General features: G+C 39.7%; 1 protein-coding gene across 1 annotated transcript; it reads right to left on the bottom strand.

Annotated features, from left to right (window-relative positions):
• Positions 1-3,320: 3,320 nt before the first annotated feature.
• Positions 3,321-3,440, bottom strand: LOC117135114. The gene has a single exon (XM_033295131.1). The coding sequence runs from the start codon at positions 3,438-3,440 to the stop codon at positions 3,321-3,323; it is 120 nt and encodes a 39-aa protein (XP_033151022.1).
• Between the last annotated feature and the right edge of the window lie 23,037 nt (positions 3,441-26,477).

Genomic DNA, 26,477 nt, shown 5'->3' on the forward strand with positions numbered 1-26,477 from the left:
TTTAGACCATTAGTTCTAATCTCGTCATTGAGTGGATAGCCCATGTATTATATTGATTTTTAAGCTTATCTTCTGCACCACCCATCCACACCACTTCAATATGCATTTAAAACTGAAGAGATTAAAAGCCTTAACTCAATATTTATTTATATATCAATTGATTCGACTTATTCCCTATTGTACATATTAATGGAATTTCGAAATCACGTTAAATCTGCGTCCCGTGTAAATCTGAACTTCGGCAAAAAGTTACCATTTTTTTCTCAGATTTGCCCATACTGCTGGCCTTTAAGTCCTGAGTCCTTTGAGTTTTCCTTTGAGCCTTTGAGGACGCCTTTTCTCCGGCTCTGGTATCCAATTTATATCGGATGTATCTGCTTGTTACACATTGAAATCCAATTAATGTAAATAAATACAAGAAACAAGCAGCCAGCAACCAGCCAGAGGAAATAAAGCAAATAGGTGAGTGTGTGCGTGGTTTCCTTTATTTAAAATTTTTTTGTGGATGTCAAAGGAGGGCAGTGCAGGGGCAGCTGGGACCACATATGTGTGCCCTCAATGCAATTAACGTTACTTTTGTGCGGCGTCCACTTTTGGGGCAAAGGTTCCGCCCATTTTCCCCCTCGACCATCACGGATGTACTACCCCCTCCTCTGTTTGCTAATGTTTAAGCCAAGTAAAGCACGTTAATCTGTTGCAATGTGGCCAACACACTCCCGCACTAATACAATTTGCTTGGCCATTTCATTCGTTTCTTCCAGCTTCCTTGTTATCCCCCGGTTTTTTTCCTTTGCACATTTGACAGGACGAATGGCAGCAGAAAACGGCAGCCGTTAAGCAGTTTCGCCTCGTTTTTCATTGCAGCGTAAGATTTGTTTGGTTCTCTACCGTCAGACACCGGATGTTTGCTCTGTTTTCTCGGAAAAGTGAGTTTTTGTTCCAAGAGCTCCACGCATATGTGCGTTTGCAGTTGATTTTCCGGAGAGCCAAAAATTTGACTACTTCATTAGGTTTATTTGACTCAACTAGAGAAAAATGTCTTGGCAAGATAGGTGGTATTTAAAGGATATCATATCATAATCCTTGCACATCAAATATATATTATTAAATCGAATGAATTCAGTTCTGCTCCAATTTAGCTTATTTCAATTGTTAAAAATCAAAAACGTTCAAAATCTATGAATTGAATTTACATCAAATTGATTTATTTGGGTAATATAATATGATTTATTTTATGCTCTTATTAGTTATTATCTACCCAGCAGCCCATTCAAATAAAGCTGTACTATTCATTATTCAAATACTTGTAATTTTCCAGAGCCTAAATGTCTATGCTACACTGACTTATAAAGAGCATTTCCACGGCGACTCCCACCGAATTTTCCATGATTTTTGTTTTCGTGTTTTGCGCACTTTCCCGGCTGGCAAGTGAAATTGCTAACGGAATTAGCGCACCATCAGCCATGCAATGTTGGCTCTGGTTCCTGTTTCTTATTCTGATTCTGATTCTTCTCCGTATCCAGGCTGCCGTTTCTGTTGCTGATTCTACGTCGGAGTTTGAATCGGATTCGTATTCGGATCCCGATTGCTCTGCAGCTGGAGTGTCCTGTCCCTGTTTTGGGCTTCTTTCTGAACATTTTTTCCTCCCTTTCTGCTTTGTTTGTTTCACGTTGGTCGTGCTGCTTTCCTTACAATTTCATTTGGCTGTACGGCTATATTTTATCTCTCTTTTCCCTCGCTGAATTGCTGATCCTTGGCGCGGTGCTTTAAAATCTTCATGCATATTTAAATGTTATGTGGGCATTGGCCAATGTGCTTTTCTAAGAGCTAAAACGATATGTGCAGATGGCATAATTGATTAGATGTGAAGTGCTTATAACCACTGTGGTTGCTTTAGTGGCTTTTCGCGGGTGGTGGCTAAAAAAGCCATTGTTGAGCACCATGTTGGATTAAAAGGCGCTTTAAGCAGCAGCTGAGTTTAAGGATTTCTCACTGCCTGTCAAACGGAGTGGTCTTTACTGGAGACAGGCTTCAGCAAATGGAATTTTTTGGATGCCCTGGGCTTATTTGCCTGTGAATGTTCTTTTAATGTGGACAATATTAAAATGAGAAAACACTTGCATTTTCTGAAAATGTAATAAATTGTAAAATGAGTATTTGATTTAATTTAATGTAATTAAACGAATATACTTAAGTTTCAACGCCATTATTTGTTCATATTTAATTTATTTTTAAGCCCAGAACAGTCTTCAAATAAAAGAAAAATTTTAATTTAATTTCGTGGACTTTGCCTTGGGAAATAAAATGAATAGGTATTTTATAGCCCAATCTCATGTCCCTCTGATCCTGTCTTATTTCTCGCGTTTGCTTTGGGTTTGCATCACATCCCGCGAACTGTTTGTCATTTTGCAGTGGCATGACACAAGGAAAGCGACGCCAAGGACATCCGAAATGGTTTTCCAAGCCCATCCCTATCGCTCACCATATGAGCCAAGTGAGCGACAGGACAGTGGTGGTGGCATCCTGGCCCATTTCTTTGCCATGGTTTTGGTCCATTCCCCATGACTGTCTGACTGTCCAGCTTTAGTTTGAGCCGAGCTGCTTGTTATGCACGCTCTGATGAAAGACGGGTTCCATTTTTTCCCACTAGATCCCTTCCTGATGTTTTGTTTTGGGCCTGGCTCCAGCTTACAACAATGTTGGTTTGTAGTTCCTGGGTGTTGTTGGCAATCAAAAGCGTGTTTGGCCAACAGCTGGCATGCGCCATTCATTCATTCTACGTAGCAGGGGGACAGGCGACTGCAATCATTTTTATTAATTTTACCCAAAAGGGAATTTATGTTGCCGCCCGAACTCGGGGCTGTTCTCTTGGTCATTAGTTATGTGGCCAACAGGGAACGGAGCTCATAAAAGTTCTGGCCGCAGGGCCCATATACATATATGCAGATCGCTTCCTGCACTAATTGGATATTTTAATTACATTTGGCAATAAACGAAGCATCAGTCGAAATGGCCAAATAATAACTGCTCAACTACGCATGGGAACCCAGGAGAGCTCTAGTTGTGGTCTACTTAAGTCTACACTGGCGGAAAAACAAGCTAAGTGTTATATTCCCCAGGATATTTTGGTCCTTTATTCACTTTTTGAGAGTTAGAAAATAGTTTGTGGTTCATTTATAGTTTCTGTATGCATATTATGACGATCATATTACTTTATTATTTGAATCTAGCCGCAGTGAAGAATTTTACAGTCATATAAAGTATTTCTCAGATTTTTAATATAAATCCCACATGGTACACTCCTCTGTAATTCGAGACGTTTATTTTCCCACAGTGAAATATCCGCCATGTAATTTGTTTGCATAATAACAGTTTGCCATCATCGCATTGCCATTGTTGCTGTCGTGGGTGATGGTTGTTGCCGGCTCATCTGTCTGCATATTTCAGGAGCTGCTCAGTTGCTCAGCTGCTTGAATTCACAGGACACCGCCATCGCCGCACTGGCAAGCGGGCCAGAAAAGGAACCGAATTGGCTGCCTGGCGAAGGATAGCCGAAGATTGATTGCCTTATGAATGCGAATGGATATGCATATTAAATGAAATCTAGAAATATTACGCTAGAAAATGTCATCTTTTTATTTGTCTACAATGCAAAGCTTCAGATCTGTTTGTATTTTCATTAAATCTGAAGTCAACATTTCGGAGAATACCATATTACCTCTTGAGAGGGATGTAGGCGTCTCGTCCTGTGACACTTTGTAGTGCTGAACGACCACCACTGATTACTACAAATGCGCATTAAAAAGCAAAAAGCAACAATAACAAGCTGGCTGGGGAAAAAAATGAAAAAATGGACAAACAGAGGAGAAGATATGCCAGCACTGGAGCATATTCCTTGTTGGTATGAGGAAAAAATGCTGGGGAGCAGAATCGTTAAAACCAAATGTGCTGATTTCCTTAGCACTCCCTGGTTCATCTTCTTCCCCTTCGCCAATATGGCATAGCTCTAGCTATGAATCTAGCCCGGGGTTCCCCCAAAACAGACCGAAACGATAAACTTTTTGTATGAGAATTCATTTGCGCTTTCGGTCCCTGTATTTTCATACGCTTTTAGTCCTAATGGCCATAAGTGGGCATATTTTGAACACAATCCACAGCTGGTTTTGCTTTATACCAGTATGAAAACACGAAAGCTGTTTCCTGTAGATTTTGGTAATTATTTGTAAAACGATACCACGGATGCGAATATTACCCCCTAAAAAATTCTTTATAAACACAACTAATACCTTTGAGAATTTAAATCCTTTATAATACAAGCTCAGCATAATTTATTTAATATTTCAGAAAATATCCTTTAATCTCCTTTGGTCTAAAATAATTTGAAAAGTTAATATATATTTATAGTTAAAGAGCAAAAAAAGCTAAAAATAAAAAGAAACACAGTTCGAATTCAATACCCATAAATCACGCTGAATTATGTTCGCACTAAACTAGAACTCCCGAAACATATTTACGATTTCCAAACTTGCTGACTCTCCAGTTGCTTTCTTCTTCTGTAATTGCCAATAAGTTAATATATAGACTGCTCGTACTCTGGCAAAAAAAAAGGAATTACGCTTATCGCCGTAATCGACCCCAAAGAAAACACTCGGCACTGGCCAAATTACACGCAACAACAACGGGCGGATTGTCATTTGAGTGCCATAAAAGCGAAGTAAATAAGTAAATCAAGAGACCAAAAATTATCTGCAGCTTAAATAAATTTGGCAGAAAAGTATAAAAAGCGGACAGCGTAAGGCTAAATAAAGAAGAAAACACCTGAGAGAGAAATGGGCAAAGTTCCCTTGCAGCCCATCTTTCAAATTTAATGTCTAATTTAAATGTTGTAAATACCATCTGTGTGTGTGTGCGTCTGCTCATCGGACTTTGTTATGCAAATGACTTGCGTTGGCCGGGAAATTCCGGGAAATTCACACAGTTAACACCATGGTCGAGGGGGGACGGAAACGGAAGCGTCTCTGGTCAAAAGGCCGAATTGAGTCTGCCGTTACACTTGCAAATTCCGCAGCACCGCCCTTGTAAATATCATTAACGTGATTTTAAAGCCGTCTCATAAAACTGCCAAACGGCTAGGAGAAAGCCCTCTGGAGTGTCGGAAATTTGCTTTGAATTTCTGCAGCGGACCTGGCCACCGCTTCTAAATGCCCTTTTGGTTAATGCAGATTTCCGAGTTTTGCTCTTATTTCGCCCTTTTCAAAGAGCCGCACACCTGAACTTTATGTTCTTGATTTATGAAAAGACAATAGGATGCTGTTTTCAGCTGGAGACCTGGAGTATTGCATTTTTGGGACTAACTTAATGACACTTTATTGCGAGACAATAGTAGTCAAAGTAAAAATTTAATAATGGAAGCAAACGAAAAATAGAACTAAGTTATTAAATTTTTGTTTAAATAATAAAAAAAAAACAAAAAAAATATTTTTTACTCATATATACAACCTAATAATTTGCAGTCAAATTAATTCGTTGGTTGCAGCTATTTTCTACTACTTATAGACTCATAACTTTATAAAGCAAAAAGTTGTTCTCACATAAATATATGTAATATTCCTCCCTCCTTTCAATTTCAAATTCATTGATTTACGGCAACATGAAAAATCGCTTCAAAAAGATTGTAAAAATAGCAAATATTCATACTCGACAGAGCAAATCAAATTATATGTTAAGATCAAATGCGCATCCAGAATCAAAGTGGTCTAAATTTGGTCGTGACATTTCCCTAATGGCGCTGCGGAAATTAGCTTAATTTTTAATGCGGAATGTCTCAATCTAAGAGCTTAGGGTGACAAAAGAAAATAATCGAAATAGCACAACAAAAATGTGTAAAGTGTCTTTGATAAATGGTTCTTTGGCGAAAACCAGCCACGTACTTGACATACTTGGAAAATTTAACTAATTGAATTTGGGGCGCACGAACATTAATTAGCCAACCAAAACCAGAGCCAGCGGAAAATTAGCCAACTAAAGTTCTTGGCAAATCGCGACATCAAAGTGTGCTTTAAACTGATATAAACCATTTCAAAAGCCGTGGCAAATTTCTTGCATAATTAACGGAGAGCATTTAAATTACATTAAATTAAGTGCTGCCGGTGTAAGAGTTCGCCAATCTTTCAACCGCCGCGTGTCTCCAAATTGTGGGCACAAACGAATTTCCCTATTAAAATTACGCGCAGCTGTTCCGCGCCGCCGTCCCCGTCCCCATTTTCCCAGGACACTGGGGCCAGGACCTGGCGGAAAACCAAAACACAGACCAGACATTGGCTAGCCCTTAATTCAACAATTTTACGCAATTGTCACAGCCAGCGTATTTAACGGGGGGCGATGTTGTTGAAGTGTAAAACGTGACCCCCTGAAATTTAATGCCCAAATATGTATTTTGTTTCGGAAACAAGGACACGAACCTGGCGAGAGGCACTTGGAGCATTTGAATGCCAACTTTTCCCATATTTCATTTGCTTCTAATTAACTTAATTTACTTGCTGGCCAACGTAAACGAGGCTCTTGTTCCAATTCCACATGTGAGCAAAGACAAAGTAACAAGTTTTGTCCTTTCAATTATGAAATGAGCAAAACAAAGTTGTCGGAAAGTTAATTAGCCTAATACGAAGAAGGTGAATTATAAAATGTTTTATTGTCGACGGCAGGGAAAGAACACATCTGCTAAATGGGAATTCGGAGTTCTTCCAAAGTGGAAAACTAGTTAACTTGGGGAAAATATTAGAATATGTAAGACAAGCCCCCTAAATTGCAAGGACCTTCCTTATAAGCACAACGATTTTCGACACCAGCTTTTTGAGTCGATTACTTTAGTGCCGCTTAATGAAATCCAATGCGAATTATATTTTATATTCCCACTTTTTTCATTGCTTAAATATTTCCAATTAAACACGTTCAATCAAAGTGAAACTTTTGTTTGCGGGCTCTCTGTTTACGCATATGATATTAAAAATAAATTGTGATACCTCAACGAGACGCTGATATTCAATTTGGTTAATGCGCTTTTCAGCTTAAGCGCAATTATATTCAATTTGCCAGGAATATTACTCACAATCCGATAAGCCCAATGAAAAGTGACAAAGGCGCTACCGGACGGCGGACGAAAAAATTGATAGGACAAACTGAGATGGGGAAATCGTGACCTATGCGGGGCCAACTTGTCAGCCATCTCCGGGTTTCCTGGCACCCATTTTCCGGCCCCCTTCCACACTATCCGTCCCTTTTGTCACTCCTCGCTCCGCGGACTGCCACAATAAATAAACAATGCGAACAAAAGAAATCCAATAACAAATTTTTAAACAAGTGTTAACGCTACCTGAGCCGCGTCATCGTCGCGATGGAAATGGGAAAAACAAAAGCATTAACAATTGGCAAAAAAACAGAAACCAAAGAGGGAAATGCGGCGTTTTAAATGTGGAAATGGAAAAATGCATGTACATAAAGTGCCAGTCCAACTGACCCCAGAACCAGAGAGCCATACAGCCATAGAGCCCGGGATAAGCCTCTGGCCGGGATCGGGAATACGCCGGACTGTTCAGCCGCAGTTTGGTGGGATGGCATGTTGAACCTGGGCATTGTGGTCGGCTCTGCGTTTCTGCCACGGCGTTAAGTGCTAGCCAAAAAATATGCAAACAAAGCCACGTTTTCCCACCGATCCGGCCACCACTGCAATGTCCCTCTGTCCTTTTGCCCCTCTGCTCGTGCGTGAGTTCGAGTGCGTGGAATAATATTTGACTACAGCACCGGGCCATAAATACTGTGTGCCGAAGTGCTGGAGCACCAGGTAAATAAGCCGCTCTGATGCCCCCACTGTTTTGGGGGCTCTGTTGTTGGTAAGGAAAGGTAAGTTTGAGTATGTTAAATGGTGACTGCGTGAAGATTCAATACAATCGAAATGTTCCACTGGAAGTTACTGTAGTGGCAGCTTGATTAAATGGAAGAAAAGTGAACTTCATCTGGAAAACGTTAAAAGATATGCAAACATTACTTTAAATGTAAATATTTATTTATTCGAATTTCGGATTATTTAAGCCATTGCAGAGCACTATTGGTAAAACGTGCATGTCTGCAACATTTATTCCTCTCGGTTCACAGTTGCACACTTTCGTGGGTCTATATTAATGAAAAAATTTACGACTTTCTCGCTTGGGGTTCCCCTTGAATTTATTCACAGCGGAAATTTCTTCCGCTTTTCTCATTGTCTGCAGTTTTATTTCGAGCAGCCTTTTATTCTTTCGATGGCAAAAGCCTTTTCAGCTAATTAGCTGGTATCAGCTGCAAAAAGTCTTGAAAGTTTTTGTCCCTTACTAAAGCGCACAAAATGTAAAAACTGTCTGCAACCACTTGCCACATCAGACATCGTAAAATTAATTTAGGTGACAAAAAGAAATAGGAGCGAGCAATAACAGTTTGATTTAGTGGTCGAGAGCTGCCAAAGTCATTAAATTTAGAAAGATATCGCCACTCACACACACACACAAGTGTGGTGCACAAAAACTTTCGGCTGCAAAAATAATTGTGCCATTCTCGTTCTGTCATAAAAAATAACACTAAAAATAGCACGAAAAAAATTAAAAACAAAGCGCAAGGCGAAAAAATTGAAGGCGAAAACGCGCGAAATTTATGGGGCATCTTTGCGCAGTAACACGCACGCATATAACGCGCCATAACCAGTACACACACACACAGGCACTGGCACACACACAATCGCACTCGCACACTAATACATTGACAGCGTGAGAAGAGAAAGTGCTTCTAACAGTACTTTGTTTTAGTTTAGGGCACAATGGCCGCCATTGCCATAGCAGGCCACACTTCAGTCAATAAAACGCAGGCAACAACATAAAATGAGTGGAACAATGGCGTCGGCAGGAGGAAAATCTGTTATAAGGGGCGTTAGCGAAAAGGGATTTCCCGCCGTTCAGCCTAGGCTGTTCTTGGATAACCCCGAAACAAGCTGAACCCCCTCAAAGTTTTACCAAGGAACTTTTGTTCACTTTTCTATCGGTATCTGCACTTAGTTGCAGCTAATGGCTTAGAGGGCCTTTGGGGCGGGGGAGTGGCACTTGCCCAGAATCAATCATCAAGTTTAAACGCATTACACCGAGCGTTAAGCGATAAGCAGCTTTGTTGCATTTGCTGACCTGCTTCTTCCTGCTATATGTACGAGTATCTCAGACTCGCATGGCTGTGCGCTGCGCTTCTCATCACCAACTTGAGATATTTTATTGTGCTGCACTGCAGAAAACATTAAGGCCAAAATAGCCAATATAAGCCATTTAACAATATTCGAGTGATGGCACTATTGAACTAAGAAAACTATCTCTCTTAGGGAAGCTTACAAATAAAAGGAATCACAGCGGGTTTTATGTCTTGTTTTCTGATTATGATGATAATTTTGATTATTAACCATAAATTAAAGTTTTCCCGAAGTGTGCACTCCTCGAAAATAGATATAAATACAGCAAGCAAGACTGAAGCAATAATACGCTTGCCTTGCCTCGTCTTTCTCTGAGTCGTTTATGTAGTATGGCCGGTGATATATATACCCATACTATCCTCCGGCAGGATTTACAGTGCCAGCAGCAGGAAATCAGCAGAAAAGCAGAAACGCAGACTTGTCTCTATTTTCCAATTGCTGGGGAGCCCGAAAGTGCTCGATTGGAACAATTGCCAAAGGGGATGTGATCAGAGGGCGGGGCTGGGAAATTGAGTTAGATACAGGTGCAATGCAATTACTAACCTAAAAGGGCAACAGGATACATGGCAGAATGTCAGCCAGGACTCTATTTGAATTCGGCGCTCTTCAATCACACCGATATACCTTTTGTAAAACCATATATTCGCTCATGTTTGCTGCAAATATTATAGCTGCAATCTAATTGGTCATGGTAAAGCCCTAGAAGCGAGTTCTACGAAAGTGGTGCTACGGAGTGGTGCTTGCTACCACATTCCTGTTGGCCTGTTCCGCCTGCCGCCGTGCGGTTGGGAAACTATTTATTTAGTTGGTCATTTTGTTGCTATTTGTACATGTAATAGACACACACAGAAAGTGTTATATGTATATACAGTATGTACCAGATATGGGGCCCGCTCTCCAACTATGTCTCCTATCTCGCTGTTTCTGTCACCAGAGAGACGCACATCCGGTTAGATCTATAAATTTCCTGTAACTGTATCGCTGTCCGTGTGTGAGCAAAAGTATCTGTGCGAGTCTATGGGAATGCGAGCGCATTTATTTATTGTTGGCGCTTACTCGCCAGGCCAAAAAAGTGTGGGCAGCAGAGGGAAAACAATGAAAAAGAAATACGAAAAATGATATAAAAATGTTAGTGGGCCACAACACTGACATCCGATAGGGCTTTCCCTGTGTTATATGTGTGAGTGCACTGCACAAAAACCTATGCAAACTTTGAATCAAATTAAGCATTTTGTTTGAAGCTCAATTACGTCATAGTTAAATGCCATATATACAAAAAATCAAAACTAACACTAACTAATTCTGATTAAAGTAATTTTTTTAGAGACCTATATGGACAAAACATTATTTTTTCTTTCTGTGCACCTTTATGAGTGTGTGTATAACGATTATTGAAAAAATGGGTGGGAAAAGGAAAAAGAAGCCAAATGAACGAACGCAATGCGCAGCGGATATCAAAGTGCGATTTATTTTTATTAGTTCCGGATGTCAATGTGCGGGAAATTGAGAAATTAGAAAATATTATACAAGTCCTTGGCTTGTTAACGCTCACCTAAATGCCAACACATGCACACACATACAGATGTGCACGTAGATTTATTATTGTATTGGCGCAACGCTCCCATTTTACGAGTGTGTTTCCTCAATGCACGACTTTTATGTGCCCACTTGATACTGCCCTAACCTTTGACCCGGTCACGCCAGTGCGATTATTACGTCTAATTTGTGGAAGGAGTCAGCTAATCGTGGCCCAGTTAATTGGCGTACATATATAGAAGGTTGATTTGTGTGATTTGACATCTAATGGAAAAAATTAAATATTTAATTGCATTCTAAAAGGTTTATGAAATTATTAATTACTTATCTATAGGAAAACAAATGTGTAATAATTGTAAAAGGCTAAAGAGTGAAATATGGATTAATAATAGCACTGAAATATTTTAATAATTTTTAATAAATTAATAAGTACATGATAGTCAAGAAACTGAAATGCATATTTTTAAAATGCATTTATCACTGTGTAAAATGGTGTTCAATACGTACGTGCCTAGTTTGAAACAAGTTTCTATTAACTCTTTTCGTATAAGTCTATAATTCAATTGGATTTAAAGTACCATTCATCAACATTCACAAGCACGGCTATTCCACTTTACATTCATCGATGGGTTTTTGCGATTGTCTAATTACAAAATTGCCTCCAGGGACAATTGAATGTCGTTTGCCCCTTGCTGAATATCCATTGCCCAGTTAACAATTGCATGGATTCGTTGTTATGTACTTGTGTGTGTGTTTGGGGTGTGGTATTCGAATTTATTCAAAACCATTTTATTCAAATCGCAAAAAACTAATTCGAGGCACGTACGACTGGTACAACACGCGTTTGCTAATAAAAAGCAACGTTTGCCCTCTTATTTCTGGGAATATGTGTTGGGAGGCCAGTAAATTGTATATGTATATGCTTTGTTTATATTTGTAGTTTAGTTTTTGCCAACGATTCACAATGGGCACTCGATTTCTGTGCAAAAGCTAACGAGAATATTTTCTTTACTGTGCGAAATTATATCGTTTCTGCCGCCACATAGCTGTTTGCCTATTTGTGTGCACTGCATCCATGTTTCTGCATGTACATTTTATCCATTGATAGTATTGGCTGAGGGCGATTGTTGTAATTATGTTTAATTTTATTGCCACCCACTGGAATATATTTTGTGGTAATTAATTGGGCTGCTCCCTTGGGTTTTTGGTTATTCGTTAATTGCCGAGGGTATTAAGAGAAGTATAACAGGCAAACCAACTAGAGTTACAGCGTTGTGTTAATAATATTTATTCTGCGCGGGAGAACTATCGAATTGAAATTAAATTATAAAATTAATTAATTTTGAAATGAAATTCCTAAAATATTTTCTTGTTAATAATCAATAATCATGCAATTATTGTATTACGTTCAAACAATATGTTGTTTTTTTTCAACAATATTCTTGTGAACTTAAAATTGTTTTGTGTAGCAAAGAACATTCAGGAAATCAATGGATGTTTGCCTTAAAGTGGCCACGCCCACCCACGTCTATTGATTTGTAGGGGGTGGTGCAAAAGGGGGAAAAACTAGTAAAGGCATCCGAAAACCAACGTACCCATACTGGACCACTGACCATAGACCATAGTTGCCAAACAAAGCTGGCATTTCCCCACATTTTCCTTTTTTTGCCAGTAATTGAAGCAATAGAGGCCGCTTCGCCCTCGCATGGGAAACGCTATCAATATTGGCCTGCGAACACTTTTTAAATGAACGCCAACAGATGCAGATGGCGATGTCTGTGTTGGGCGGCATGGCGTTCTTCTGTTTATCAATTTTCCCTGGGAAAATGGTCGGCCTATCTAAACGACAGACCGCAGTCGGGAAATTCGCTGTCAAGTTGCCACTGCAGGCCACAATTCAATACTGCCAAATTGAAAATCGATTCGAACACGATCCCCGCAGATCTGCCGTCAGTTTGGAAATACAAACAAAAACTTATTTTCAGCAATTAGTGCGCCAAGCATAAACAGAAGCTCTGCCCAAAAAGTGCTCCTAATTGGTATCCAACTAAGAGTGGGATTTGAAAAACACTCGCAGGCCAAATATTGTTGGAGCTTTCCCTGACTGCTTTCAATAACAAAGAATAAATTTCCAATGTTCAAAATACATAAATAAGTAAGGCGTTAAAAAGCTTTTACATTAAATATGCATGAGAGTTGGCATAATTAAATTATGCAAAGGCTGCGGCCGCGTGCCAAAACTGGTAATATTCTAATTTAACAACTGGCAAATGTTCAATAGGCGTTTCCTTGGTCCACTACTAGAAAATTTTTATGGGAAATAAACAAAAACACCAGAGAACGGTATAGTCGATTTCTCGACTGGCAGTTACCCCTTATTTTAGTGGGAGTGGGGAAAATTTCATCAGTTTGTTCCCATAGCCATAGAATTTGGCAAGAAAAATAGTATAATCAAATTTAATCCGATACTTTATAGCTATAGTTCCTGAGATAATACGGACAGGCGAACGGACAGACGAAAATTATAATTTCGGAAACGGTTTCATCTACCTGTTAAATACTTTTTTATGGCTTTAGTAGTACCACTTTCTTTTTTATATATTATTTTTATTATTATACCTTTTATTATTATTTTTATATAAAGAGAATAAAAGTTAAAAATTAGATTATCATTTACTTGCCAATACCCAAAATGTTACCTAAAATTTAAATAATGATTGGTACTTGTAAAAATGTAAGGAAAGTTACAAAGCAATCTCCAGAGTCTACAGTGGCTGCCGACCGAGAAGTTACCTCTACATTTTAAACCCCATTCTGAAAAAAGGAGGCTTTTTCACTTTCATCACTTTAAGTGGAAAGAGGAAAAAATGCCAAAAATGGCCGAAGGCAAGGAAGAAGTGGGTGCAAGCAGGAATTATGAGTTTCATAAAGGCAATGCGCCAAAGAGCCCGCTGCGGACCATCGTAAGTCAAAGAACCTGACATCAATTCCGAGCTGCATGAATGAATGCACTAATAGCACTCAGAAGTGCGATGGGAAATCCCCAACTTGGCAGGGCACTTAGGCGAAATTGGAGAAAGCTCAAATTATTCGCGACACTTCAAGAATTTATGCCAAAAACTTGGGTCAATAATTTTTCCAGCTCCCACTGAGTCGGGAAATTAAATTTCCCCCAAGCGGAGACGAATCATTTTACAGAGATAGCCCTGCAAATCTATTGTATGTCCAACCCAGCACATTTGTCAGTTGGCCCCCTGTCCCTGCCACTGCAACTCCATGGATAGCTCCATAGTTGTTGGCCAGCATTTGACAACCAACCGAAGAAAAACAAACACAAGCTGGCCAAATATACTGTGAAAATTATTATCAGTTTTCATTGAGCTAATAAACTATACATTTTGAATTTTATCTTAATCTGGCTTTTGGATGTAAGAAATGACCTTTAGGTCATCATAAAGTTCCACCACGAAACAAACCTTTTAAACGAATTGCAAAATTTGAGTTCAACATTATTTAATGGGAAAACACATTTTTCTTCGTGTAAGAGAGATAGCAAAGGATTGAGCGACAGACAGCAGTTGGCATGGCGAAAATATTTCCAAATAAAACGGTCGCAGTTCGCCGGAAGTAAGCCAACTCTGCTCAACTCACTTCGGGAGTGTCGAGCTATCCGGGGAAACGCATTAAACTAAGCAGTACTTTAAGATGTGACCTGCATCCCGCTGCATTTGTATGCAATTCTCGTTCGTACATCGCCTTTTGTTTCGTTTCGCACTTTCAGCTTTCATCCCGGTCATTGCCAGGCGTCATTCTGCACTTTGAATGCATAATTCCCGTAATCCGGTTATATGATAAGCAGAAATATCTAAAAGCCAACACGAAGGAAAGGCTCCTTTTAAGGCCAGATGTGATAATAACAAATGGATTAAATAACTAAATAGAATATTTGAAATTTTAAAAGAAATGCGAACAAAGGAAACTATTGGAAATTAAATCTTAATTGCGGATGCATTTTTAATAAGCCCTCCTCAGCTAAAAAAAAGAACTGACTTTTGTTGTTAAGTCACACATTAATTCATTGCGTATACCCAGCTACTTACAGGACTACTCTGACTTAAGCCTTTTTCTTTCCACAACATTTAAAGCTACCTTTAATACCATAGTCCTTTTAAGCCAGCACAGCGAACTGCAAATGAAGCTAATTTAAAATCAATTGCGAACAATAGCCGGATCTTAACCACAAAACAGACGCTCAGACACCCGCCGCCCACACTTTCCACTAAATTGGTTAACCATTGTTTGGGCCATGTCCTGTTTTCTGGCCTGGGGCAACATCTCCGGCAAACATCTCCCCAATCCATTCGGGCAAATGGAAGATAGGGAGGGGAGGGCGATGTGAAGCAGAATGACTATGACTCTCATAACACCGGAAAAGCCAGAAAATTCCAGGGCCTTGCTCGCTCGCCCGCGCTCCGTTTATGTAAAAACAAACTGGGTTCCCGGACTCTGGGGCTCCCAAGTGACGAAATATCAGAGAACTCAAAAACGGGTTGTCAGCCCAAGAGGAGGACATCTCGTACCAATGTCAATGGACAGATCTAATGAGTGTGGTACAGGGACTAGGGGTATGTTCATTGAGATGGGACCCATTCAACTGTCACTTTCGTGGAGCCACTAGGAGGATTGCACTTGAGAAAAATTGTGCTAAGTAAGCATAAAGTATATATTACTATTAGAATTTAAAGATTCTATATTGCCCAGCTTGTTGGTAACATGAAAGTGAATGTGCAGTGTGAGAGACTGCACTTCACTTTTCACTTAATCTAAAGTCCTAGCCACTCAATACTACTAAATCCACTCTTAAAGTAACTAGTTTTAAAGTAAGTTACGTTCTAATGAGTTCATAAATGGGAATTGAAATTCATATTGTAAGCGAGTTAAGTTAAGTCAACAACTCTTTTCTGCGTGTGCCTGCTGTTGCTGATAGACAGCCGGGATGAGCTTCAAATCGAGCGTGAATTCTTTTTTGGCTCTTGCCTGTTGGCGGAGCTTTCCTCTCGAAACAAAGCGAGCGAAAATGTCAGATAAATTTTTCAAGGGGCGTATTCTCGATTTCTCCCACAGCTCCGCTGGCAGTCATTCAAACTTCAGTAGCAGACCCAATGCGGTAGTATGTATGTACATACTCGTACATACGAGTGTATAGCTGCGTTTTAATTAAGATGCCTGCACAAAACAAGTGTTGATGCTTCCAATTAGATGTAGTTACAATTAAACAAGCACAGAGGGCATTTGTCAGCTGCAAACAGTAGTTACAATAAAATATGCAATTATTTTTGGGAAAATGCTTGACTGACGCATTTGCACAATAATCGTAACGATAATTGAAATCGTAACGTTGAAAGCCAGGCTAAATATGTTGAGACAACACCGCAAAATATGCAAGAAATCTCCGGAGTTACGAATGGTATTTTACACAAAAATCTGGCAGTCTTGTGTCTCCGGTGAGTTGCCTTTAATTATATTTTATGGAAATGGTGCAAACTATTCCAACTGCTCATGACAAGTCGCCTTCATACAAACAAGCACACACGTGTAAAGCAATTTTGGGAATTTTATAAAAAAAGTATTTTTCCCATACCGTTTTGCAATGCCAGGTGTTAGTTTGACCAACTCGTTGCTAAATGCAAATTGTCAGTATAGATGCTGACACATTTTTCAATACGACTCCCATTGGGCTTCTCACACAGCAGACATTTCTCTCGATCTCTATGCATTCATCTCGAATGTTTTTATTTTTGTTAAATGCCACTGGAACATAAGGCTTAGCCTTTAATTTAAGGCAGAGAGGGAACATGTTTCCTGAAATTTGAGTTCTGTGCATTTCTTTTTCGGGCTCGTAATCCTGTTTTCTTACTGGGGTAAGCCAAAAAATATTTTATAATATAAATGAATATTTATGTACGGGGAAATGGACTTATTTTTTGGAAGACTAACAACACTTTTGCTGCTACAACAGATTCCCCTGAAAACACGCTAGCCATGTTCGGTTGTTGGCAACATTTTTTGTGCTAAAAGTTTTTTGATTTTCCGATTTGCACAGATTGCACATTTCATTTACCTTTTGCGGCTTGCTCGGGGGAGTTTCATCCGAAAAAGATTTTGTTATTTAATCTGGGTGGGAAAACATTTTATTTGGTATGTTAAAGCCAAAAATGAAATTGCATAACATTTGCGAACCACAAGTCAAAGAAACCCGTGTTCAACTTTTTGTGTTTATTTAGATGGGTAAACTTTCGCAAATCAAACGCAAATATTGTTTAAAGATTTCGAAGTATTTCATTATGTCGGGGAACGAATATATAATCAAGGAACACATTCAAATGTAAAAGCTTTTACAATTGTTGTCTATGTCCTTTTGTATAGCGAACAAATGCTACAAATTTAAATGGTTTAAATCTTACACAAACAATTATTAAGCTGTTTTATTTGATTGCCAGAGCTCGAATGCAGCTAGTTGTTAATAGTTTCTTCTTAAGTAACGGGCAATCCATCAGAACTATCAATAGATCTCTTTAAAGAGAGGGCCATTTTTAACGAAAAGTTAAGCTAAATATTTCCCAAAACTTTGGCTTGTCATTTAGGGTGCGTGACATGATGCAAAAAGTCGTGACAGTTGCCATGGTTGCCACCGCCAAGTGGAAGGCAGCGGCAAGCTCCGTTAACGCCTCGACACTTTTGTCGAACGAAAACTGTCAGATAACGATGACGATTCCAATGATGTTGATGCCTTTTTCGGCAGCACGGAGCGTGGCTGTTTAAAACGCTGTTTACGACTCCGTTCAGGCAGCCAACGTGCGAGTATGTCTGTGTTAAATTGGATTCGAGTGACAATTGACAAAGGGGAGGCAAAGTTTCGGGGACCTTTGAACCCACCGAAAGTTGTCAATCACAGGGCAAACTTCACAGCCTCCTCGACGACGGCAGCAACAACATAATCAACAGATTCGGGCTGAGCAGCTTCTGTTGACAGTCGCGATAATGATGTCAAGCGTGTTGTACTTAACAAACGCCACTTGAACGCATCGTAACGTATCGTTGGATCGGAACTGGGGCACCACATGACACCAGCGATTAACGCAGGGTTCGATGGCAAAATGAAAGGCAACTTTTTGCCGGCATCGATGCTGAAAATTGGAAATTAAACGACACCTTCCCAGTGCAGAGTCATCGGGAACTGATTCATGCTTTTTAACCTGTTGACTATTTTTATTTGGTCATCAATGCTGTGGGAGGGATAATCTGTAAATTGCACTGAAGAGAAATAAAAACACTAATAAATTTTAGTTCAACTTTAAAGAGTCGTGTATTTAATTTTAATTGAAGGTATGAAATCTGAGATTTGCTTAAGAATTATTGCTCTGAACAATACATTTTATTGGCTAGTTGCTCGAGTAATTTTTCCTTGAAACGTTTTCAGCCTTTTCAAACTGGGCCAGTCTTATGACCATAACATCGCTATATATTCAAGTCTGTAAACTTATTCATGAGCTTTGTCTTTCAAATGTGGAATTTGGAAACTTTTATAGACCCTTCTCTGCCCCCAAACTTAAGAAAAATCTCGCTTTATGCATTCATGAAGGGCATAAACAGAGCAGAGTACAACAAGAAAACGAACATAGTGATAAACATTTGGCAGACATTATCAAACAGATGTTGCCACCTCGAGACAAAAAAAATATAGAAAAAAGGAACTCACAACGAAGACGTGCCCGTCGAGATCCCCGATGATTACCTGAACCGAAATAAAACAGTCTGAGACTGGAGAGCATAAAAAGCAAAGTCAAAAGGTATTCAGAACCCCAGAATTGGCAGCATATGTGGCTGAAGCACCCGGCCATTTATTGACACAAGATTGTCAAAAGCTACCTTCCACAGAAGGCTGGAACACGTTCTTGGCTCCTCGACCGACATCAATTCAATTAAAATGGAGCACTTAATTTTATGCCAAGTTCGCCGCACCCAAAACTCAACCCTCAAGTTTCGGGTCGATGGCAAATCAGAAGCCAAGGTAGGGAACAGCTTGCTCGCCGTGGTTTAAACGTTTATGCGGGACGAGAGAATATTCAGATATGTATGCCGATTTTATTTAAAAATCAAATTACTTATTTTAGTCCCAAAATTATAGCGGTTCTTTATTTTATTCGAACTCATGCTTTTGTTTTATAAAAAATATCAGAAGAATTCTTAACCTATGATTTTTCTAGTAACAAATCTTTTGTTTCCTGCAAATTTGCAGAAATTATATTTTATATCTACATATTATAAATTTGATTTGGAAGAAATTTGGCGTATAATCCACTTTGGTATGCCAGTGTATCCGGTATCCTGGAGAGCTCGTCGTGAGCTTGTGCCGTGCATGCGATATGAGTCAATAATATTGTAACAGCTGTCTGTTCCTCCGTAACCTCTTTTCACCCCGCCCTCCTGCCAATTTCAAATGGAAATTTAAATGTACCCAAGGCAAACCAAGGTACGCGCACAAACACACGGCACACGCATTTCCCCGTGGGGAAATTCGAAAGGTGGCTGAGCGGGTGGGTGGTATGCAAAATGGCTGATAATCAAAAGTACCGTTCACTATTTGACAGTTGATTTGGCAGGAAACGAATGCATCACAATGAGGCGGTCGCGGCGAAAGTTGCTGATGAACTCTTCACCAGGGGCTCTTTGACCTGGACCAACGCGTCGTATACTCAATGCTTTAGCTGTTCACTCGATTCTGTTGAAAGAGGGAAGCGAATATTATTTAAAGAAAAGTCCCACAAATTCCTTTAATTCCTATAAAATTTAAAATTAAACTTCTAAAATAAAGACTGAACGTCTACTAATTCTTGTATACATACAAGAATTATAAGTCAAATAAAATCCATGAAATTGCGCCCTGTATTTAATCACACATCCGTGAAAAGTTCATTATTTATAAAGCCTGTATTTATATAACAAGCAATGGAAAAAATCGAGCTCATCAGTTTATTAAATAGTTAATTTATTTTCACATTTGGACTCATTCGTATTTAGTTATCTGTGCCCGCTGGCAAAAACTGAAAACCAAATGCCGTTTGGCAGGCACACACACAAGCGGCAAAACAGAGAGAGACGGACGTAGAGTAGGCGAAAGAGACAGAGGCTCTTGGATAGTATATGAAAAAACCATTTAACTTTGTGCACTCGCAGGCAAAACACACCGCACACATAAAACATAGAGAAACACAGACGCACACTCACGCAAACGCATGACAAAATGTGAATTCGAGTCCTGGCCCCCAGCAGCTCGATGATGCAAGGCCGAAAGGACTATGCCACAGAGGAATGATCCTGATAATCCGATAAAATAGATTAATCGCTTTGATATTCCTAATGTTTGGGGCACAAATGATACAAATAATTAAACTTTAAGAATAACCATTCATCGTTTTAGGGCCATAGAAAAGTACAAAGATATGACATTTTTATCTGTTTTTAGTTAATAATTACAAAATGTGATTAAATATATAAAATGTTATATTATTGCAAAGCATTTAGAGCATTTTAAATTCGTTTTTAACCCCACTTGTTAATTTTGTCGACCATTTTTTTTTTTTTTGTGATGTATTACGCCTTTGTCGCTTTGCTAAGCTACCGAAACTACTTTTGTCTGTTTTTTCACTCGGTTTTGGTCTCACCGCAGTCGAGAGTGAGGAGGAAAACTCTGTGAAAAATGTGTAGTTTCGCACAGCAATTATACGTTGAAAGAACACCGCTTAAGATGCCAAGAGCCAACAGGAGAACACAGGACAATTTGTTTTGTGTGTGCGTGTGCACATTTTCGGTTAAAATAGGAGATAAATAGGGATAAAACTGACTGGAAAGAAAATGGCAAGCAGCAGGAATTTCCTCTTAATTGGCCCTAATTAAAATTAAAAGGTGCATAAAGTTGAATTGAATATGAAGAGCGACTCCAGCTCTTCCACGATTCGGGAACCAAACTGTTATTACTCTACTGATGCGGCAGTATTGCTGTCTGACCCACCGCTGAAGTGGAGAAGGGGCCACAAAAGTATGTTGTAATTATTGCTGCTGCCGTTTTACTTGTATTTTTAATTGCCCTGTGTTGTGGCGTCCGTAAAGTTTTGTCGCTAATTTGTTGAGCCATTTGCACGCAAACTCCGGAACCGGAAATGAACTCACACACACATACAATCTGGCGCGTTTAGTGCCAAGAAATTGAATCGAATTTACGGCGACCATGTGATAAAAGTTGACTTTAGCCTGCGCTTTCACGGCCACACCCCAAAAAAAAGTGGCGAGTACAAGTTTAATGACTTTTGTGTGGACTTATCGACAAAGCCAACGGCTGCTTTCAACCGCAGACGGGACATGCGATTGGTGCAAGGACTCCAGTGAAAGTTGTCCGGATATCGGGGCAACTGTGCTCAAAGGAAAACTGTGCCAGCGGATGCTCTGCAAAATGAAGAAAATGTTTTGAGTCGTTTGACAAAGCTGCAAGATACAAATAGAAATATCAAGATGTGAACAGTTTGCCAATGGGTAGACTAAGAATAATAAAATCGAACGCAAAAATATACACAGGAGCTCAGGAATCACGTTGAAATTTAAATAGCGCCTGATAATTGCATTTAATGGTACTAGTAACATAAACAAAAAAGTCAGCATGTGTTTGTCTTTCATTTAATTTTAAATATTGTCTGAATTTTATTCAGATCCAACTAGACGTCTGCAACCGGCGGCTATTCGGCTATATTAAAAATACAGACAGACGAAAACACAAAAATAGTTGCTCATACGCAACGTAAGCCCCAAAACAACTTTAAGCTTAAGCTGTGTATATTATTTTTAATTTCCCCATGCAAACGAGGGGTGAAGATAAATCGAAGCTTAAAACAAAGGAAAGGAAAGCAAAGTCAATGCCAATCAGAATGTCAAAGTGCAACTGCTAAATCAATGGCATGGAAGGGTGCGCTAGACGGCTGCTAGCGAAATGAAAAAACTAACCAAGCAGCAAATGCGGCAAATAGGATTAAATCCAATCTTATGCAGCCCTGGCAGGCGGGGCTATAGGTATTAACAAATATGTGGGCTTCGGCACGGAAAAAAGGTGTGCGCCCGAACAAAAGGAGACAGCCTGAAACGTATGCCACCACGACTGGCAGGAATTCCCAGTTAACGAAGCATGAAGTGGAGCTGGAGCCCAAAGCGGTACGGCGGATAAAGGAATTCAATCGAAGCTACCAAGTTGACAGCGTGGAGCGTGGCAAATATTTAGGAAGATACGAGTCGAGCGAGGCGACAGGAAACCGAAACCTAAACCGAAACCAAACCAAACCCAATCGCAGACCAAAGTGCAAATATTGCCCGGGAAACGCTTGGCTGTTTGATTTTCACAGTCATGAGATTATCATCAGAAAACCATTAGAATTTTTATTGAATTCCGCACGCATATCGTGCCCAGTCGACACTCACGCAACAAGATGGTTCGGCACAGGCTGTCACCATTACAAAATAGCGATGGACCCAGGCTAAAGAATAGAGGAGAATGGCAATCCGTAAGAGTAAGGGTGTCTAAGTCGCATTGTGGTTTTTTAATATAAAAATTAATTTAAATAATACAAATTAAATTATTATTTCTAAGTATGTCAACAAACCATTAATGGTGCATTAACCCGCTAAAATTGTGAAGACTTGATCCTGATTATCCTTTATGAGGATTGTCAGCTTTCGCTCACGCACTCCTCGCTATTACAAATATATACACTGCGAACGCTTTCCATTTCCCTTCGCCAATATTGACACACAGCAGACAACAACAGCAGGGCCACAATGAATTATGTGCCTTGAGCACTGTAGGTGTGCGAGTGTGTATACACACATATACATAAGTGCTGCGGAATGGAGATGGGCAGTGAAATTTTGTGCGAGAACAGGACATTCCGAGGATTCCAACACTTTCACGCGCATTTTCGTTAATCATCGGAATTAGTTTCCGAAAACAAACTTCCGGCCGGCAACAGTATTGTTATTGGATTTGGATTGACTTTGTGCGAGGCATTTCAATTAAATCCCCATGGTGAGCAACTGCGAATTTGGCTGTCAGACACCGGCTGGTTAATCTTTTATAATTAACAGACTTAGCCGCACTGGAATCAGGGCTCGGGGTCAGAGATCGGGCCTTTGACTTGTTAGCATAATTACGCATTAATACCGTACATTCTCATTCGCAGACTAATGCAAATAGATTGCCCACGTGGACACTTGCGCAATTTACTGTGCTTACATTTAAACCTAATTGAAATTTAGTTGGCCTCTTGGTTCCGAGGCATCTGGATCCGGAAACTGGGTTCCAGGCTTACTGAAGCCCGCAAATGCACTTTCTGCGGCACGAAATGCAGAATCAAGTGAATCGGGTCAATCGGGGCTCTTGTCGTTGATTAATTACATTATGTATGGAAGACAATCAGTGTAGTCGTCAGTTGGTCACAAGTTAATTAAAACATAGTGCACTACTGACAAAACGGCCGATAAGCCATCATATTTGTTAACCAAAATGGTAGAGCGAAACATTTAGTAATTACAGTTTACTGGGTTGATCACCTAAAGAAATCAAATATAAATAAACATACGCCTCACAATAGTTTAGTATTAATATACATGTCATTTACAAGAATCTTCTCAAGCATTAATACAAATAAATTTGAAGTTCAAATACAGCCTTATTATTGCCAAGTTGAGTGCTTAAGTCGTTGCTGATGTCATAGGTGGCCTTTGAAATTTTAATTTATTAAAAGTCTAAACTCAGCACGTCTATTTAAACTGCCATAATTTTTGTGGTGCAAATGTTTCATCCAGCTAATGCCACAAGCGACAACCAGACGACAGCATGGAATTTTATGTCCTTTAAATTTATGGAACATTTACCTCGCAAATGCGAAAACACTCTCCAAGTTCGATGACACCCAGAAGCCAACCAAGATGCACAGAGTTGCAATAACTCTTTGAAATGCATGAGTACACAGGAATACTTATATATACTGGGATATAAATATATACAGATGAACAACAGACTCGAGGACTGCCTTTGGGAAGAGCTCTCGAATTGGCAACAAAATTACCCAGACTAATTCAAGGGGCTTACCCCAAAAAATAAAATAAAATGAAAAGAGAGGAAAGGAAATGGTAAAATTGCCAAAGTGTAAGCAAAATATATGCATTACATTTAATCTAGTTCGGGGGTAGAAAATACTCGAATCCTGTGGAAATGGCACGCTTCAATAGAGCTTTCACTTGAGCATCGCCAGCATTTTGCAGCTCTCTGTTGCCTTTTCTCTGGGCTGGAATATTTATTATCATACCGATATGCGTAATAACTTGGCAATAAAAATAAATCTCGTCCCAATGCTATAAATATAAAAACATCAGCACAAATGCCTAATAAATAATAACGTGTATGAATGGAAATGTTTGGATTTCAAATTCATTTCCCGCCTCCCAGCCCCGAAATTAAAACAAACAAAAAGCCAGGGAAATTTGAGGGCAGAGCAATCATCATGGACCAATGCCCAGGCATGTTTATTGAGCGAAAATCTCCAATTGAAGGCACAGAAATTTGCCGCTAATATGAATATTGTCGTGAAACGGAAATGAACAAATGTTTTGACTGCTCCCCCCGGAAATTTTCCCCCTTATGCTTCGGCAATGAAGCATGAGAAATTTCATGAGGGAAAAAGGCAGGGAAAATGGTGGGCAAATGCCGGGGTAAATGTATTTTTTGTTGATTGCCTCGCCTCGAATCGCACTCGCTTTTCTTCCGCTTTTACGCCAGGATATTGATAGCCTTGATCGGTGGGCGTGGCAAGGACTTTGGCAGGACCCAGGGCAGCGGAACTTCAATTTCATTTGATGCAGAAAAATTGCTGGCAATACGTAAGTGCTCAATGGAAAATGAAATAAATAAACGCTTCGATGCGTATTTTGGATCCCCAGAAATCGAGAAATAGAAAGTATTGAAGAATATTCCTCATTTTTGCTTTCTCCTTATGAGCTGCTTTGTTTTCATTTAGACAAATTGGGAAAATGATTGAAAAATTAATTCGGTTTGCAATAATAACACATTTTCTCACTACTTGCCGTGCATTTGAAAGTACTGAAAGCTAAATGAGAGGCAGAAAATTAAAGTTTAATATAATTTCTTCTTTCCTTATTTTAAAAATGTTTAAAGCATGTCATTGAACAAAAGCAGAAGCTATATGGACTTCAAAGGATTCGATATGTTTGGTGCTGATAATTAGCTAAAGGAGATTTACTTCGGTTGAGGTAAGCCAGCGCTTCCACATCAACAGCCTGAATTATCTTGTGAGTTTTTAATATAATGCAAATTTCAGCCATAACTAAGCTGTCGGCCTGCTGCAAAAACAAGAACAAGGACCAAGGACTAGACGCAAACACATGTCATCGCACGCCCAGATTGAACAGATTTAACAAGCGACGACATAATGCCTGAGACTCTCTGCCGGTCGCATTTACAAAATATGTACAAGTAAATATACACGGTATTGTTTGCGTAGCTAGTGTTTAGAAAAGGGAATATTCGTGTTTGTCTTCTCGTCACATGTGCTCTTGAGCTCTTGAGAAATTAATTTGCAGTGGCAACATTATTCGACTATGAGGCGGGGGAGAACCCACAAATATTCAAAGTAGGGGCCCAGAAGACTTAAGTCCCTGGCCAACAGCCTGGGACCTTGATAAGCCCCCGACATGTAGATGACGTGACTGGCATTAGCACGATATGTAACCCAAAACAAACAGCCGATCGCACGTATGTACATATATAAGATGGCCTATTGAAAGCCATAATTGAAATGTATTTTCAGCAGCTTAATTGGCACATTTTCCCATGCTTATTGCGCCAGAGATGTAATCACTTGGAATCACATTAATTAGGTGGTAAAAACTTTTTGGACCACTAAGTTCCACTCATTTGTCAAGCAATCCGAGTACATACTTCCGCTCTTCATTTAATGCACATATTTGATAGGACCCCAGAGGTGTTTATTATTAGCGACAGGAGAATAACGGGCGGATGAGTAATATCGTGCGGCATTCCTCCTCATTACTCATACGCATCGTGGGCTGCCGAACACTTTGGGCATCTTAAGAGGCCACTAAAAGGCAAAAGTCATAAATGCGAAACAAAAAATTGAGGGAAAATAAGGAAAAGCAAATGTAAGTCAAAGAAATAAGTGAAAATGCTGCCGAGTGGCAGACAAATGAAATAAACTACAGGCAAAAGCGTAAAAGGTGCAGCTTTCGAGGGTGACGGGTGTTAAGGCCTGTGAGTGTGGGTATACCGTGGGTGGTGGGAGGCCCAAGTGGGCGGGCTAAGTAAAGCAACAATTATGCCTAAGAGGCAGACAGTCGTCAGTCGTCGGCTTTAATAACACTTAAGTAAGGAGAAGGCAGCGCAAAGAGCGGGGTTACGAAATAAAAAGGCAGGAGCGAAAGAAAAGTCGGTGATGGATTGTTGCTAATTTATATATATATATATATATATTTGTACGGTTCCAGTTGTACACACGGCACACATGTTGTGCACCCGAACTGTATCCTTTGTGCGACTGCCACATTTTTT

Source organism: Drosophila mauritiana, chromosome 2L, assembly GCF_004382145.1.
Source record: "Drosophila mauritiana strain mau12 chromosome 2L, ASM438214v1, whole genome shotgun sequence".
Lineage (NCBI taxonomy): Eukaryota > Metazoa > Arthropoda > Insecta > Diptera > Drosophilidae > Drosophila > Drosophila mauritiana.

What these genes read in the sequence shown, in the direction of transcription:
- LOC117135114 (XM_033295131.1), bottom strand. Translation starts at nt 3,440, where the DNA reads ATGCAGACAGATGAGCCGGCAACAACCATCACCCACGACAGCAACAAT.